Source organism: Pelecanus crispus, chromosome 3, assembly GCF_030463565.1.
Source record: "Pelecanus crispus isolate bPelCri1 chromosome 3, bPelCri1.pri, whole genome shotgun sequence".
NCBI lineage: Eukaryota > Metazoa > Chordata > Aves > Pelecaniformes > Pelecanidae > Pelecanus > Pelecanus crispus.
Genome location: NC_134645.1, coordinates 84,549,887 through 84,566,453, shown reverse-complemented (window position 1 = coordinate 84,566,453; position 16,567 = coordinate 84,549,887). Strand labels below are relative to the sequence as shown.

General features: G+C 36.7%; 1 protein-coding gene across 1 annotated transcript in view; it reads left to right on the top strand.

Annotated features, from left to right (window-relative positions):
* Positions 1 to 16,567, top strand: part of GRIK2 (glutamate ionotropic receptor kainate type subunit 2) — a 449,336-nt gene that overhangs the window by 258,784 nt on the left and 173,985 nt on the right. The window contains 1 exon segment of the mRNA XM_075708130.1: positions 8,548 to 8,754. Coding sequence (XP_075564245.1) covers positions 8,548 to 8,754 — 207 coding nt within the window.

The following is a 16,567-nucleotide window of genomic DNA, read 5'->3' as shown; positions in this document are numbered from 1 at the left end:
CTGTTTTACATTGACAGAATATTTACAGCTACCCATGTGTAAAAGGGTGATTGCATTCTCCAGATAACCCAAGCTCATGTTCATAGAGTTAATTAGCCAAACTGAACACTTCAGACTACTAACTGTTCATGTGACTATCTCCTTCAGGTGCAATGTGGGTGCTTAGCACCGAAGATAATTTATGTGCAATATATCTCAAATTTCTAAAAAAACCCAGAGATTGTTCTCTTGTCATGCTATTGTCCTGAGTGCTAGAGATATTGTCAGTTTATCTCCAGTGAAAAGTCGAAGGTTTTAGTTGTTTGCTTTTGTTCTTCTAAACTGTCCTATTTTAAAATGAACTAGTGGTGTGAAGACTTTCCCTTCAAGGAAAAAGCTATCCATATGAAATATAACCAGTTGAAACAAAAACAGTGTTTGATTTCAGATTAAATTTGATAGTTTGGTGATAGAGGTATACACTGAAAGTTGGAGGCGTGTACTGCATGTTTCTGAGCATAGATACATAAGGTTACTTACCTTATATATCTTACTTACCAGTATATATCGCTCTCTGTTGGCATTAAAATGACACCGTTTCTATTTCTTGCTTTTTCTACAAATATTTAAATTAAATGCCATGAATTATCTAACTGTAGAATTAGATGTATGATTGTATATGTGAACCTTTATATGTAATTTAGACTCACTTTGCTCTTGCACAAGGTTTATAAACCCCTATGGTTTAAATCTTGTCAGAAAACATAAATTTATCTAGCCTCCCAATTTCAAATGTAAATTAAAGATATCAAAACTTTATTTACCCACACCCCTTTCATTTCTCTCATTACTCCCAATGCCCTTTATATTTTTATTTATTTCCATATTCTAAGTATTTCTATATGTATAAACTTAATTTGGGTAATTCCTTACTGCTAAGCTGGTCAAAGGTTCACTACAAAGTTGGCAAATTTCATATATCAATAACAAGTTAAACTAGAAGCAAGATTAATTTGGATGAAGAAAAGGGTTGTTTTCAAAGTGCAGTAATTCTCCCTTTGGTTGCTCTTATTTCAGAACAAGCATACTTCATAAAAATACATGGTAGAATTCTTTTCCTATAGCCTAAGTTAATTCAGCCACATTTTGTGGAAACATTGTATCTGCATAAAGATTTATTCAGGAATCTTTTTCTTGGAGCACCTCTCTGTAGACAGTGCTTCTTCAATGGCTTTTGCTTCAAGCTACTTATTTCAAGCACTAGTAAAGGTGCTAAAGGGAAGGTGTGTTGGTTTTTTTTGTTTTGTTTTGTTTTTTTTTCCAGGGAGATATGTCCAGTTGAAAGACTTAATTTCAACTGAAACTGTTTAGAAGATTTTGAAGAATATGTTGTAAACATTCTGAAAACAAGTCTGACCAACTTGTTGTGTGATGTGGTCTAGTAACTTGTAAAGGTCGTGTTTTCAGGAGCTGAAGTACAAAATTAAATTGTGAACAATATTAAAGTAAGTATAAACCAGTTGTTTATATAATCTTTATGAATCACTCAGTTTAAATACTCTATCTACTTAATCGGTGGCAATTGTCCTACTGAAAGATTTTGATAGAAGTGGTAATCCACCAAGAAGCAATGGTGATCATATGTTTAATGCACAGACACGTTCCTGAGTGTGTACTTGGCAACCGTGTTACATTAGTCCATACTATAAATTTAAAACTTGAACAAATAAAGCATGCAGTAGATCCTTTGCATGGACTTGTCCAGAATTCGTAAATGCTGTGTTCAATATTTAGAATGTGTATTGTATATTACCAGAGGAAAAAGAGAAGAACTAGAGAAAACTTTGGGATTTAATAAGTGTTGAAACCCACTTCCTGATAAATTTAAGATGAATCCTGTTGAAGTTAAGTAAGAAAAATGCTTTACATGGCAAATGGTCTGAACCCCCTGCCTCAAGTGGGGACGAGCGGGAAAGGGCGAGCTGCTGACGTGCAGCAGCTCTGACGCAGCGTGGGCGGGGCCAGGAGTGACGGCGGCCAAACCCCCACCTATGAAAGCAGCCCCCAGGGAGCGTGGCGACCAGGACGGGCAAACAGGGCGTGGCGCGCTAGGAGGGCGTGGCGGTTGGCGCGGCAGTTGGCGCGGCAGTTGGCGCAGGCAGTTCGTGTGGGGAGGGCCGAGTCCCCCCCTCCTAGTTCCAAAGGGAAGCTCAGGCAGTGGTCGTTGCCCTCCCAGGAGAACACCTGGCAGCTGTGGTCACCACCCGCCCGAAAGCCGCCGCCAGAAGGAATGTGGTGACCCAGCCAGAGCTCCCGCACCAACACGCAGCCATCCAGGTCGCCGGCTGCAGGGAGTGCCTGAGCCTGTCGCTTGTACCGCAGGGCAGCGGAGACGGCAAATGTCTTCGCTGTGAGCAGGTAGATGATCTGCTCAGCCTGGTGGCAGAGCTGAAGGGGGAGGTGGAAAGGCTGAGGAGCATCAGGGAGTGTGAGAGGGAGATAGACTGGTGGAGCCGCACCCTGCCGTCCCTGGGGCCAGGGCAGCAGGCGGAGGCCCTGCAAGGAGCGGAGGATCCCCTGCCCTCTTGCCGGCAAGCAGAAGGAGGGGATCCAAGAGATGGCAGGGAATGGAAACAGGTCCCTGCCCGGGGTGGCAGGCGAATCCCCTCCCGGCCTCCCTCACCTTCCCAGCTGCCCCTACACAACAGATACGGGGCTCTGGGAGTTGAGGGCCGGGCAAGGGAGGAGGGAGGTGAAGGCGAAGGTCCAGCCACGGGGTGCTGAGGGCCAGTCAGGCAACCTCACGGATTACGACTGCCCCTGTTAAGAAAAAAAGGAGGGTAATTGTGGTGGGTGATTCCCTCCTGCAGGGAGCTGAGGGACCGATCTGCCGCCCGGACCCATCCCACAGGGAAGTCTGCTGCCTCCCTGGGGCCCGGGTTAGGGATGTTACTAGGAAACTCCCCGACCTCATGAGGCCCTCCGATTACTACCCGTTGCTGGTTGTACAGGTTGGCAGTAATGAGATTACACATAGAAGTCCTAAGGCAATGAAGAGGGACTTCAGGGCACTGGGGTGATTGGTTGCAGGATCAGGGACACAGGTAGTGTTTTCCTCAATCCCGTCAGTGGCAGCTAAGAGTGCTGAAAGGAACAGGAAAACTCACCTGATTAACAGGTGGCTCAGAGGCTGGTGCCATCGGTGGAACTTTGGGTTTTTCGGTCACGGAGAGGTTTACATGGCACTGGGCCTGCTGGCGGCTGATGGAGATCGGCTGTCTCCAAAGGGGAAAAGGATTCTCGCCCATGAGTTGGCGGGACTCATTGAGAGGGCTTTAAACTAGGTTTGAAGGGGGAAGGGGAAGGGGATATAAACGGGCCCGCTAGTGAGGAGCCCAGGGGTAGCATGGCAACATTGGGGATGAAATCGATAGCCTGGCTCAAGTGCATCTACACCAATGCACGTAGCATGGGCAACAAACAGGAGGAGCTGGAAGCCCTTGTGCAGCAGGATGGCTATGACATAGTCGCCATCACAGAAACGTGGCGGGACGACTCTCATGACTGGAGTGCTGCACTGGAGGGCTATAAGCTCTTCAGAAGGGATAGGCAAGGAAGGAGAGGCAGTGGGGTGGCTCTGTATGTTTAGGGAGTCTTTTGACTGTATAGAGCTTGGCGCTGGTGCGGCCACACCTGGAATGCTGTGTCCAGTTTTGGACTCCTCAATACAGGAAAGACATTGAGGTGCTGGAGCATGTTCAGAGAAGGGCAACAAGGCTGGTGAAGGGTCTGGAGCACAGGCCTTATGAGGAGCAGCTGAGCGAACTGGAGTTGTTTAGCCTAGAGAAGAGGAGGCTGAGGGGAGACCTTATTGCTCTCTCCAACTACCTGAAAGGAGGTTGTAGTGAGGTGGGTGTTGGTCTATTCTCCCAAGTAGTTAGTGATAGGACGAGAGGAAATGGGCTTAAGCTGCGCCAGGGGAGGTTTAGGTTGGAAATTAGGAAAAATTTCTTCACGGAAAGGGTGGTCAAGCATTGGAACAGGGTGCCCAGAGAGGTGGTAGAGTCCCCATCCCTGGAAGCATTCAAAAAAGGGTAGATGTGGCACTTGGGGATATGGTTTAGTCTAGTCTACCCTTGATTGGTTTAGTGTGGGCTTGGTAGTGTAGGTTAATGGTTGGACTGGATGATCTTAAAGGTCTTTTCCAACCTAAACGATTCTATGATTCTATGATTCTATGACCATTTACAAGGTCTGAAGAGAAAAAGCAAATGTTTTGGACAGTGGAAGACAATAAGGAAAAGCAGCAAAAGCCATTAAGTACTGGCTTAATGTAAGGATTATGACAGTATTAAGAGTATTAATAACTCATTGATGAGCCTTCTCAGCAAAAACTTTTCTTCCACAACAAAATATTGTAATTATTAAATAGTAGCATAAAAACACGTGTTTATATGTCACACATATTTAAATTCTGCCCCATATAATTCAGGATTACGTGGAATGGAGAACAGAAACAAAACTCTTATCAAGAATCTTGTTAACATTCCAGAAAGACAGGGGGATGTGTGACTCTGTAAATATCTGAACAACTCAGAGAGTAAATGTCTAGGATCTGTGTACAGGAGCATTCCAACCTACATAGGAATTTCATAATGCCTACGGAGGCATATATAAAATGTTACATTTGGGAAGCACAAGCCTGAGGTTTTTTACGTCTGAAACAGGGGTTTTTTTAATACCTTCAGAAATAAATTTTAGGGTTTAAAGTGTAGCTAAACAATTTTATTGAGTATGTAATCCCAATTTAATGTGGGATAATATATTTGAATTAACTACTGTTGATAAAGAAGTTCCAGACATTTTGGAAAATTCCAAAAACACAGAACCTCACAGCTGAAATGGACAATTTGTCAATTGTCATAATTTCACTTCCTGGATGGTGAACGTTCTTTTCACATCAGAAATGGTTGCCACAGGTAGCTGTTTTCCTGTTTGGGTTTTTTTTTTTTTTTTTTTTTTTTTTTTTTTCCTTCTAAACAAGATGTGATTGAGCTTAGCTTTTTATTCTAGAAAAACTGTCCAAATTCTTAGATAACCTACTGTGGCACTTAAGTATAGTTACCATTATAAAGTGTCTCCTAGTTTCTAGCCTCTGTTTCTTTTGCTAAAGTTTAAGGCCATTAATTCCTGTCCCCTCTACAGAAAAGAAGTTTTCTGGTTCCTTTTTGCAACAACTTTGTATGTGTTGAAGACTTATCACTTCCCTTTCAGTCTGTTCTTCCTTAAGTGAAACAACCTATATTCTTTCAGTCTTTCCTCATCTTATTGTGTAGACCTTGCTTAACTTTTCTCCTGAACAGCAATATTCAACTGAATGGAATACAACAACTGAAACATTAATAGTGTCAAAAATATAAAAAGTTAGAGTAATTGTGGTGGGAAGTGACCACTGTAGGTCCTCCAGTCCCAAGTCCTGCTTAAAGCAGATCCAAGTAGGTCAGGTTTTTTTTTTTTTTTCCCTTGCAGTTAATGGTGTGATGTTGTTGATTCTAGTACATGATCCCCATAATATCTAGAAATTAATTTTATAGAGTTACTACCTAATCAGCTCTTTTCCTCCTGAATTTCTGCAATATATTATTAATCTGAAGTGTGGAAATAGTAATTAATTCCTTTTAATTAATTAATTATTTTCTTTTTTCTTTATTTATTAATTCCTTAATTTTAAAATTATTCTTCTATTTTCTGAAACTTATAATTTTGAATTCTGATCCTGCCCCATTGTAGAGTGAATACACATCCAATTAGCATCTTTTCTGTTCAAGAATAAGTGGAAATATTTAACTGTACCCTATATCGCTTATTATAATTTTCCAGATTGATAATGAATCTCTTTCAATGAAGTGCACATTTCTGGACAATCGAATTTTCTTTGTATTTTTAGGAAGAACAGGATGACTTTGCATATAACATGCTGTGATGACTTTCCTCAACTTCTTCCCTTCTCCATATTCTCTCAGCCTTAGGTTCCCAAAAATGATAATTTTTATTATTTGCTTAGGATAAAGATACTTTTTTCTAAATATTGCATTAAGCAACCTACAAGTTCATAGCCCTTCTTTCTCCAATTTGTGAAGTTTTTTGGATTGGGAAGTGTTGAAAGATAAGCCTTTTACAGTCTCCTTGAAGCCTCCATGAATTCTTAAAGATAATTCCTAATGGATCTCAAATTGCTAAAAGCAGTTCTTCTGTGAATTCATCAAGTCCAAACTTCCTGAAAATAAAGTTCAAGGACTCACTGAAGTTATCTTTCCCTAATTTAGTCTAAACACCTTTACATGTATTTCTTGTGTTAATTTTGTACATTATCTGATCGGTATTAGACTTTTCAGAGAAGACAGACACAGGAAAATCATCAAACTGATTGATTGTCTTTGGAATGTCATTTCATGGTTTTCTCTTCCTGCTGGGCAACAGATGAACTAGTTCCTAGAATTTCCTTTCATCCTTGCTTCTAGAATGTCACTTGTTATCCTTAATATCGATTGCTAATTTTACCGTATTTTTTGTTTTAGCATTTGTCCCTGCATAAATTTTATGTTTGTTTGCTTTTCTGTTTGTCCTTCGTGTTATCAGTTACATTCCACTTCCTCCATACTTCTTTTTCTGAGTTTCAGTTCATTGAGGAATTCATGTTTGAGTCTTGTTGCTTCTTTTTCTACACTTCCTGTGTTTTGTCTTAGCATAGCTTCTGCTTGGCCAGTAGTGTGCTTGCTTTGAGGAATTCTCATTTCACCTGAAAAACTGTTTTCCTTTCAGTAGTTTTCTATGAGATATTTCATATCCATTGTGTTTATTAACAACTGTTTTTATACACAGTTTTTGTTCTGTCACTGTCTCTGCTTCTCAAGAATTATTCAGTGATCCTTGTCATTTAAATTGCTTTCAACTTTCATGTTTTCAGTCAGGTCTTTGTTTTGTCAGTACTACATCTAGAAGAGCTCTCCTCAAGTCATTTGCCTATCTATTGTTTGAAAAGTTTCTGTCAAAACATCCTAGTAGTTTCTCTGGGCCATTTATGTCATGTCACATTCCTTGTTAATTGTATGAGGATCAGTGGTGTACTTATATGGCCATAACCTTATTACTTTCAAAAGAAGTATATAGAGTCTTAACAGAGGCTTGATTCAGTAGTTTGTTTTATGCAACAGGGGAACAGATATATTCTGAACACACTTCTTTTGAGATCAAGAATTCTCCCTGCTTTCTCCTTTGCATTTTGGGTAAAATCATATGTTAAAGTTCCAGCTTTATACAGCTATAATGCTTAAATCATAGGACACCTCAAGATAGATGTTTACATCAGGAATACTGACAAATCCTTATTAAAGCTGTCAGATGCCTGTAGAATGAAGTGCCTTTAACCCTGCTGTGTGCTAATGTGGAGATTTAGGGCTGTATGAATTCTGTTGTTACCCTGGAGAGTTTATGTGATTATTCATTGAGACTTATATTTGGCGCAGTAATTGCATCTACTACCATTTGTCTTACCTTACTTGGTGCTTATTTTTTTTATTATTGTAAAAAATGAAAAAAAGCCTGTCTAAAACATGATCAAAGACTGAGTGGTGTATTTAACCTATCAAATACGACTTGAATATTGGTGCCATACTGTAGTGGAAAACTACCTTTTGCTTTTTGCCTTTTTTCCTTCAGCTTTGTATTTGAGGAAGGTTATCCTATATTGAGAAACAGATGTAAAAATCCTGTATTTTGCTAAATGTTATTTCTTCCCATAATTATGAATATTCTGCCAACCATTTTAATTTGCTGTTCTGTTTGCACATCACTTTATGCCAAAAAGTCACATTGTAGTTTAAATTAAATATAAGGAGATAAATGTTTAAAGAAAATAAATTCAGTTTTCATGGAATGTATATCATAGCATTTGCTTTTTGAGTTAACTTTTTTCTGGTTTTGCTGCAGTCTTGTGAATGGCAGCCTATAACTTGAGGCAAGAGAACAGTAGGTGATTTCACTGACTTTTTCCTCCCCCTGTGGGTTTTCTATACTTTACCTAACATAGCATTGAAAAAACAGTTAAAATACTTGTGTGAAGAAAAGTGTAAAACCTAATAATTAAAGCAATTGATTGATGTTTGGGGATTGAATTTTTTTTTTTTCAGTTGCCAAAGCACATTGTTTCTGCATTTTAAGAGGCTTACAATGTCCATCCAAACAATGCATTTGATGTTAATGTATAATGTAGCTTATTAAGGAGCACATTTAAATTTAGTGTTTATATGAATTCCTTGAAGATATGTTGATGGTGTTTACGGTGTCATTTTTTTCAAATAAAAACAAGAAAGAGGGTCTTCTGACTAACTTTAGTTTTAAGATACATAAAGACTTCAGGCAGATATAACCAAAAGCTAAAAGGATTCTACTTTTCATTTTAGATCTCTGTACAGGGAGTGGTATCACAACAGTGTACTACTTCAGATTAAAAAGAAGACAAAGGTGAGGGGCCACTCATTATCCATTCTGTCTTTTTAATTTTTACAGGAAGAGCCATATGTTATGTTCAAGAAGTCTGACAAGCCCTTGTATGGAAATGATCGATTTGAAGGATATTGCATTGACCTCCTCAGGGAGCTGTCTACTATCCTTGGATTTTCCTATGAGATTAGACTGGTGGAGGATGGAAAATATGGAGCCCAGGAAGATGCCAGTGGACAGTGGAATGGAATGGTTCGTGAACTAATTGATCATGTAAGTCAACTTTTGGAAGCTTTTTACTGTCCATTTAGATTTCAATTCTATCTATACAAATTGTGTAACTTTTATGATAATGCCATTTGAATAGTACTGTTTTGGAAAATGCAGATTTTTAAAGAAGTAATGCCAGTAGGTTCACATCAATGTTTTCTGTAATGTAGAATTTGTTTGTTAAATGAAGACTGTTCTGCATCTCTGTTTTGTCTATAAGCAGTGTTTGTTTTTGCCAGACTGGTTTAGCTCTTCCATGGCATATGCCTAAGTCAAAATACGGAACAGACAGTGTTCAGAATTTATGTCATAGAACAAATATATATATTTTTTTTGTGTGATAAAACATGTGTCTTCGTTAATTGATAGAAGTCAGACCTCTTCTGATACTGGATCTGAGACTTTGTCTTAGAGAAATTTCTGTGTATGTAGTGCAAACACATTAATTATTTGATATACACAAAGGAACATCTTTCTTGACACATTAACAATAAAGTGCAAACAATAAGACAAAAATATCAACATATACTGAAGCAGCAAAGTAATGCAATGTGTGTCAAAAAAGATACTACTACAATTACTTGTAAGTGTTTAAGGCAGGCATTACTTCGTGTCCTTCAAAACACAGAATCATAGAATCATAGAATCGTTTAGGTTGGAAAAGACCTTTAAGACCGTCCAGTCCAACCATTAATCTAACATTACCAAGTCCACCACTAAACCAGTTAAGGGTATAGTAGCAATTTCATGTTCCCTGGCTTGGTGGCTGGATTATTTATAATGAAAGTAAAAACTAGGAATCATTAAGATTGGAAAGGACATCTAAGATTGTCATTCCAATCATCAACCCAACACCACCATGCCCACTAAACCATGTCACAAAGTGCCACATCTACCTGTTTTTTGAACACTTCCAGGGATGGTGACTCCACCACCCCCGTTGGTCATGCTAATTGAATTCAGTCTCTTAGAAACGTTTTAGACAACTTGAAAATTATGTCATTGTCCCTTTTTGCATTTATTTGGACAAATTGCTTGATACAGAGACATTTGATCAAAGAATGAGATAAAACATGTTCTGCACATCATTGTCATTTAAAATAGGTAGAAGGGAAGACTTTTTTATAGCTAATTCAAGTGAAACCTCCTAATGATGGCAGAAACTGCATGAATAACTTGAAGAAAAATATTCATTAATCTTGTTTCAATTTGCTTTAAGATTTCAGCAGATGGGCAGAATATGTGCTAACCAAAATATTCATATTTTCATATTTACTAGAAGGGTTGTTATCTTTGTGCTTTTCTAGTAAATAATAATCTGGTATTACTGTTGCAACAGATGTTGATTATGCCTAAGTTCACACTTTTAAGAAGAATGCATGGGAGAATTATATTTATATTATCTTTAACTGTGTGTATGTATTACACCTAGTACACATACATAGAAAGCAAACAGATATTTAGCTAGACTCTCATGTATAAATGCATAGGCATGCATAGCTATTTGATTTGATCGTTGTTAGGTAGTATCATCATCTGGAACTAGTATTCCATGATGGGGTGGATATTGTGGAAGTATTTCTTATATAATTCTTCAGAAGCAAAGAAAAATCACATTTTGGAATGCTTTTATTATTCACCCCTAAAGCTTTCTTGAACAAGCACTAGTATGGCCTCCTAAGCTTTTCACTAAGATAATCTTAAAATTAAATGCTGTCGTGGTTTAGCCCCAGCCAGCAACTAAGCACCACGCAGCCGCTCGCTCACTCCCCCTACCCCGATGGGATGGGGGAGAGAATTGGAGGAGTAAGAGTGAGAAACACTCCTGGGCTGAGATAAGAACAGTTTAGTAATTGAAATAAAGTAAAATAGTAATGCTAATAGTAACAGTATAATAATGATAATAATAATAATGATACACGAAGCAAGTGATGCACAATGCAATTGCTCACCACCCGCCGACCGATACCCAGACAGTTCCCGAGCAGCGATCGCTGCTCCCCGGCCAACCCCCCCCAGTTTATATACTGAGCATGACGTCATATGGTATGGAATAGCCCTTTGGTCAGTCTGGATCAACTATTCTGGCTGTGCCCCCTCCCAGTTTCTTGTGCACCTGGCAGAGCATGGGAAGCTGAAAAAGTCCTTGACTAGCATAAGCAGTACTCAGCAACAACTAAAAACATCAGCATGTTATCAACATTCTTCTCCTACTAAATCCAAAACACAGCACTATGCCTGCTACTAGGAAGAAAATTAACTCTATCCCAGCCGAAACCAGGACAAATGCATTTGAAGAACCAGCAGCAGTAAAGTATGTGGAAGAGGAGCTTTTCCAATCCTTTCCTCTTGATAACAAAGAATGGAACATGTGTTCCTTTTTCCCATAGATAACTTCTAACTAAACTTAGATTAAAATTGTTTTTGGCTTTTGAAATGATGTTTACTTAGGAGTTAAAAATGTTTAGATACTATGCTTAGTGCATCATGGGACATGTAGTCTAACTTCTTAACCTGGATCATAACTTTTACTAGTCACTCTCAATTTCTCAATTGTTAAAATTTTCCTTTAAAATTTTCTCTGGTTTTATCTATTGTTATTTTGTAATCTATTTGAATACATGCAATTTATTTATGCATGTGTGTCCTTTATTTGTATACATGTTATTGGTACATTTTATTAGCAAGCAACACTTCAGACCTCAGAACTGATGCACAAGAATTTAGAGAAGAATTCCAGATAGACAGTTACCACATTTGATCTTGCCATATGGTTAGTGCTTCACTTGACCCATTAGCTTAGCTTTTCAGTCTTTCTTTTCCCTTAGAGAATATTTTTAAAGTGTCAAAAGGCTTTGTTTTGTATAAAATAATGTAATAAACTCAATTACTATTTCTTTTGGAAAGGTGAAATGATTCTGTCTACATTTTTCAACCTGAGTTTCCAATTAAAATAAACAGACTACAGAATAAAGACAGAGTTTTGAAAGTTGCCATAGTACTTAAATATATTTGAAAAATATTTTTAGAATTATTTTAATTATTTTAATTTTATTTTTATCTGCTTGTTATATTTAACTGTCAGTCACTTAAGTTCAGAAAAAATGATACTATAATATATATCTTTACAAGGGTAATTTGTAGCATTTGTAATTCAGGAATAAATAAAATGGACAATTTCTGTACACTATGTGTGTAGAAAGGAAAATGCACAATTTCTATAAAGATAAAAAGTACCAAAGAGAATCTAGATTTTTAAATAAACTGTTTAAATCTGTGCTTAGTCACTTTACATAATTGCTTGGGCTCAAAAGTGTAAGTGAAACGAAGATAATGCTATCTGAACTGAGCTCAGCATATCATGTCAGTCTGAGGCTTGAAATTCTACAGTGTGAACAGAGACTGAAGCCTTTACATTAGGCTTTGTGTGTTTTCATTCTCCTTTCCCATAGTTTACTTGCATTTCTTCTTTCTTTGACTGTTTTACTCAGTGTTCGTGTATGCCATCATTCTGATATTGGTCTCCAAAAAATGACTAGTTTCCTTTTGAATAAATGATAAATATTGAAAGTGAAAAATGAGTTCAGTGATTCCTTCCCTTTGAAAACTGAATGATAATGAATTCTTGTTGGAAGAGACAGTGCTCTCTATGGCTGCAAATGGAAGAGAAAAATTCACTAGGACAGCAAATATAGATGAGATTTCCATATGAAAACATTTTAAATTTCATTTCTCCAGTTAAGCAGTCTGATCTCTTTGCCACAATTTTTCATTCAATATTTTACCCTCCTCTCTGGTTCATTAAAGACAAAAGTGTTAGATTTGGGGGGGAGGGGGGGGGGGGCGCAGCTGAAATCAGGTATCTCCATCGTTTACGGATGCATTCTTCTTAAAGAAGTATACTTTACACTGACTTGTTGCCTTTGGTTCAAGAACTTTATTCAAGGATAGATTATTGAATTGATTTTGAACTGAATTATAAATTCTGGAGATTTCAGGTTGTTCTGTGGTGCTAAAAGTTGTTATGGCACTGTATTATATTGTATGAGATGTATAGTGTGAGTGTGTAAATTATGTTCCCCTATAGCTAACAGATACTGATAGAACAAAAATACATAATTTTGCTTTTTTTCTGTTAGACATTCTACTTTACAGCTCCAAAATTATTTCAAAACATTCTTGTCATTGGGTTCTAAAACAGGAAAAAATTGCTATTTTATGCTTTCCCAGAGACATAAATGAAAGTGAAAAATCCACTGGGAAGTAATTTGCTATTACTTTATATCATTAAAAATAATCTTTTTTTTTTTTCTTGGCTCTTTGTTTGAATGATTCTTCTACAACAGAAAGCTTATACATTACAAATAGACTTTAAGGCTTGCAGGTCTTTTATGATTCATAAATAATTATAGAAAAGGTCCAATTTTTAGATCATGACTGTACTTTTATTATATGTGAGGATTAAATGGGAACTTTTCTTCGTATCTGAGAAGAGTAAGATTTTCAGCTTGGAGGAAGTTAAGACTTATGCAGTTGAGCAATTGGAAAGCACTACTTTAATTATCTTGAGATATAGCTTTGTGTTTTACTTCAGTATCTTTTGAATTTTTTAAACTCAATATCTTACTAATACATGCTTACTTACAAAATGCTTACATTTATAAAAATAGTAGTGGCCTTTTATTGTCAGTATCAGAATACCTTCAGATGTTTATATAATCAGTTTAAAATGTTTCTGGTGACATCCTCCTCCAATAACTTGTTGTTTCCCCCCCCCCCCCCCCCCCCCCAATTTAAGGTCCTTATGTTCTTGAAGGACTAGAGACAAGCTCTTTGTATTCCTGTGTAGAAGTGAAAAAATCTTCCAATAAACAACTGTATAGATTTTTGGTTGCTTCCTTTTTGAGGCAAAGAATCTATATTAATAAAGGAATTTAAGTTTCTTCTATCTTTTTCTTTTCTCTTCCTCCCCTTTTCAAATGCATTTTCATCATGTTGTTTGGACTTTATCTCATTTCTTCATACTTATAGCAAGTCCTGCAGTATAGCGCCTCAAAAGGAAAGGCTAAGAAGCTTCTCTTGCCTCTTCTCCTCAAGGATAGATACAGTCTTCCTCCTTGTAACTTTCATGCAAAAGGTCTGACAGTTGAGATTTTCAATATGATGCAGGACAGTTTATCCATGCCTCTTTCATTAGTCATAATCTCAGAAAGTTTCACAGTAGCAGGGAGCTAGAGACTCTTTAGGAGAAAGAAAAACTGAGCATTCTGTCTTTTTACACCACCATTATATGTGCTGGACAACAAAACCTGTGGTCTGTCAGTGCTCTTTAGAGCACCATATTTGCTTTACGGCTGCCTCACTGTATTCGTGAAAACACTGTGGTCTGATGTCGACATTTTCAAAGCTGTGTATAACACTTAACTTCTACTGATTGTTTTTTTTTCCAAGTGATGCTCCTCAATTAATGTACTGACACTTACTCGTATGCTACTACTTATTAAACATTATTATTAGTCTATTTTCAAAATATTTCTCCACAGAAGATCACTGGATTGTGACTTGTTCGCTTAATAATATTTTTTTTTTAAATCAAATAGAATGCTACATCATCTCCTCTTTTCTTTATTTCTCAGAATTACTTAGTTGTTTTTTGCAAGACTCCTGAGATTTTTGCTAAGGGCTGCTGTGCTAGTCATCATCATCAAGTTCAAAAAATAAGAGTTTCACAGGACAGCCTAATTAGTAAACCAGAAGCAGAATATTAGCAGTGACTTTAGAAATGTGTTTTGCCTTACCTGTCTGAATTTGGAAAATTCAGGACTTTGGCACCGTGGTTTATCTCTCTTCCTTTGTGGCCAATATTTATGACTGTAAACTGTCACTCATTTCGTATTCTTTTAGAAATATTTAGGTCATAGTTGAAACAGGTATATCAACTGATTAAACATTAAGGGGGAAAAAAAAAAAAGGCCTGAAATATGAGACAAGTGGAGATTCAAAAAAAGAACATTCTCCAGAGAATAACTTCATATATGACAACATTTGTGTGCACTGCTGATGAGAATTTAAACTGGTGCTGACAGAAAAATAGTGAACTAGTATTGTAAGATCTTACTTGGGATTTGCAAGAAAGGTTTCAAACTATTTAGGTCTTAAGTTTACAACGTTGTCCTTTATCAGTCTCTGTAAATATTTATTCCAATCATGTCAACAGCTATAAAATTACCAGTTTAAATCCAGAAATGGTTATTTCTCCTTCTTTAACACATTTTTCGTTAATTCATAGTATACACATGATCACATAATGATATATCAGAAAATAAAAATAGATAGGAACATATCATAATGCAGAAGTGATTCTAACTCGTATTTCTGAAAAAATCTACCTTTTTTCCCTGACCTATCTTTCTCCACCTAAACCTGCATCTCAGACTTCTCTTAATATTCATCTTACTGTTGAACATCACCAAAACCTATCTCATTATTTTTTACTTGTCTTTTTTATTCCTTTATTCTTGTCACTGTTCCTAACACCAACATTCTCATAAAAGTTCAAGACTGTAAGGGAGTAATTTTAGATATCTTCCTCTCTACTTCTTTTTCCATAAAGACTGTGTTCACATCTTGCCATGTCTTCTATAAATCTTGAAAAATCAACTTTTTTTTTTTTTTCTTTTCTTGCCCATACGGTAAAATAGCTCTCAGGCCAGAACTTTCTTTTGTATGTTTGCCTGCAGCAGTGACCCTGTTTCTCTCTTCTAAGAAGTTCATGAATCCATTTCTCAAGCTCCATGTGCCTCACTGTTTTGACCTAACATTTTATATGCTTGCTTTTCTCTTATTGTGCTGCATCAGTGCTGTTTTAAGTGCTTTATTTCCATATCACTATTCCTGTTTGAATCATGACAGTATCATTAATACTTCTTGATATTTTATTTTTGTGTTCTGCACAAACTGTTAGTAACAATTGTTCACATTTCAACAGAGAATTTGACTCTGAAATGAATCCTAAAATAGATTTTTTTTGTTTCCCAGCTAAGAGAATTTACTACCTATAACTGATGTTATCAAAAATATTTTTGCATTAGAAATTCTTTTGGCAGGTATTTTTCAAGCAATTAATGATAAATACATTTCTCTAAAATTTGTTGTTCTGGTTTTGGTACTCTATAGAGGAAGGGAAACAAAATCTTTTTGACATTTTAATTAATAAAAGTGATGATAAAATTAGAACTTTAGGATCAAATGTTGAGTTTAGGATCATATGTTGACCCCCAGCCAATTTGGGGACTTTGTGATTTTCCCTTTGAAGACTTGGGTAAAGACTTGTTGTCATGGAACTTTTTGACTTCAATAAAATAAGAGTTCTAGGACACAAGTTTTTTATCAGCTATCTTAGGAATAATTCTTCCCCTTCTACTATATCATGTCAACAGTGAGATACCAGGCAATGATACGCATATTTTACATTTTTCCTTACTTGAGTAAATGAGCAAAAGATTTTTGTTAGAGCAAAAAAATATTAATTTGATGTTGATGCTGTTCTCTATATCTTAGTTCTCCATACTTGCGGTATTATTTTTAAGCTCATTAGAACAGATACTACTCACAGTATATTAAAATACATTATAACATGTCAAGCACTGCAAAATAATTGTCAAGTCTATTGTTAACAATTTTCTTGTCTGAAAAATAATTAACTTCAGAGTAAGATATCTTTCCACCAACATCTGCAAAATGAGTGCGCATCTTTTGTGAAAGTACAACATACATTTACTTGTACAAAAAAACCCAAAACAAAACAAAAAAACCC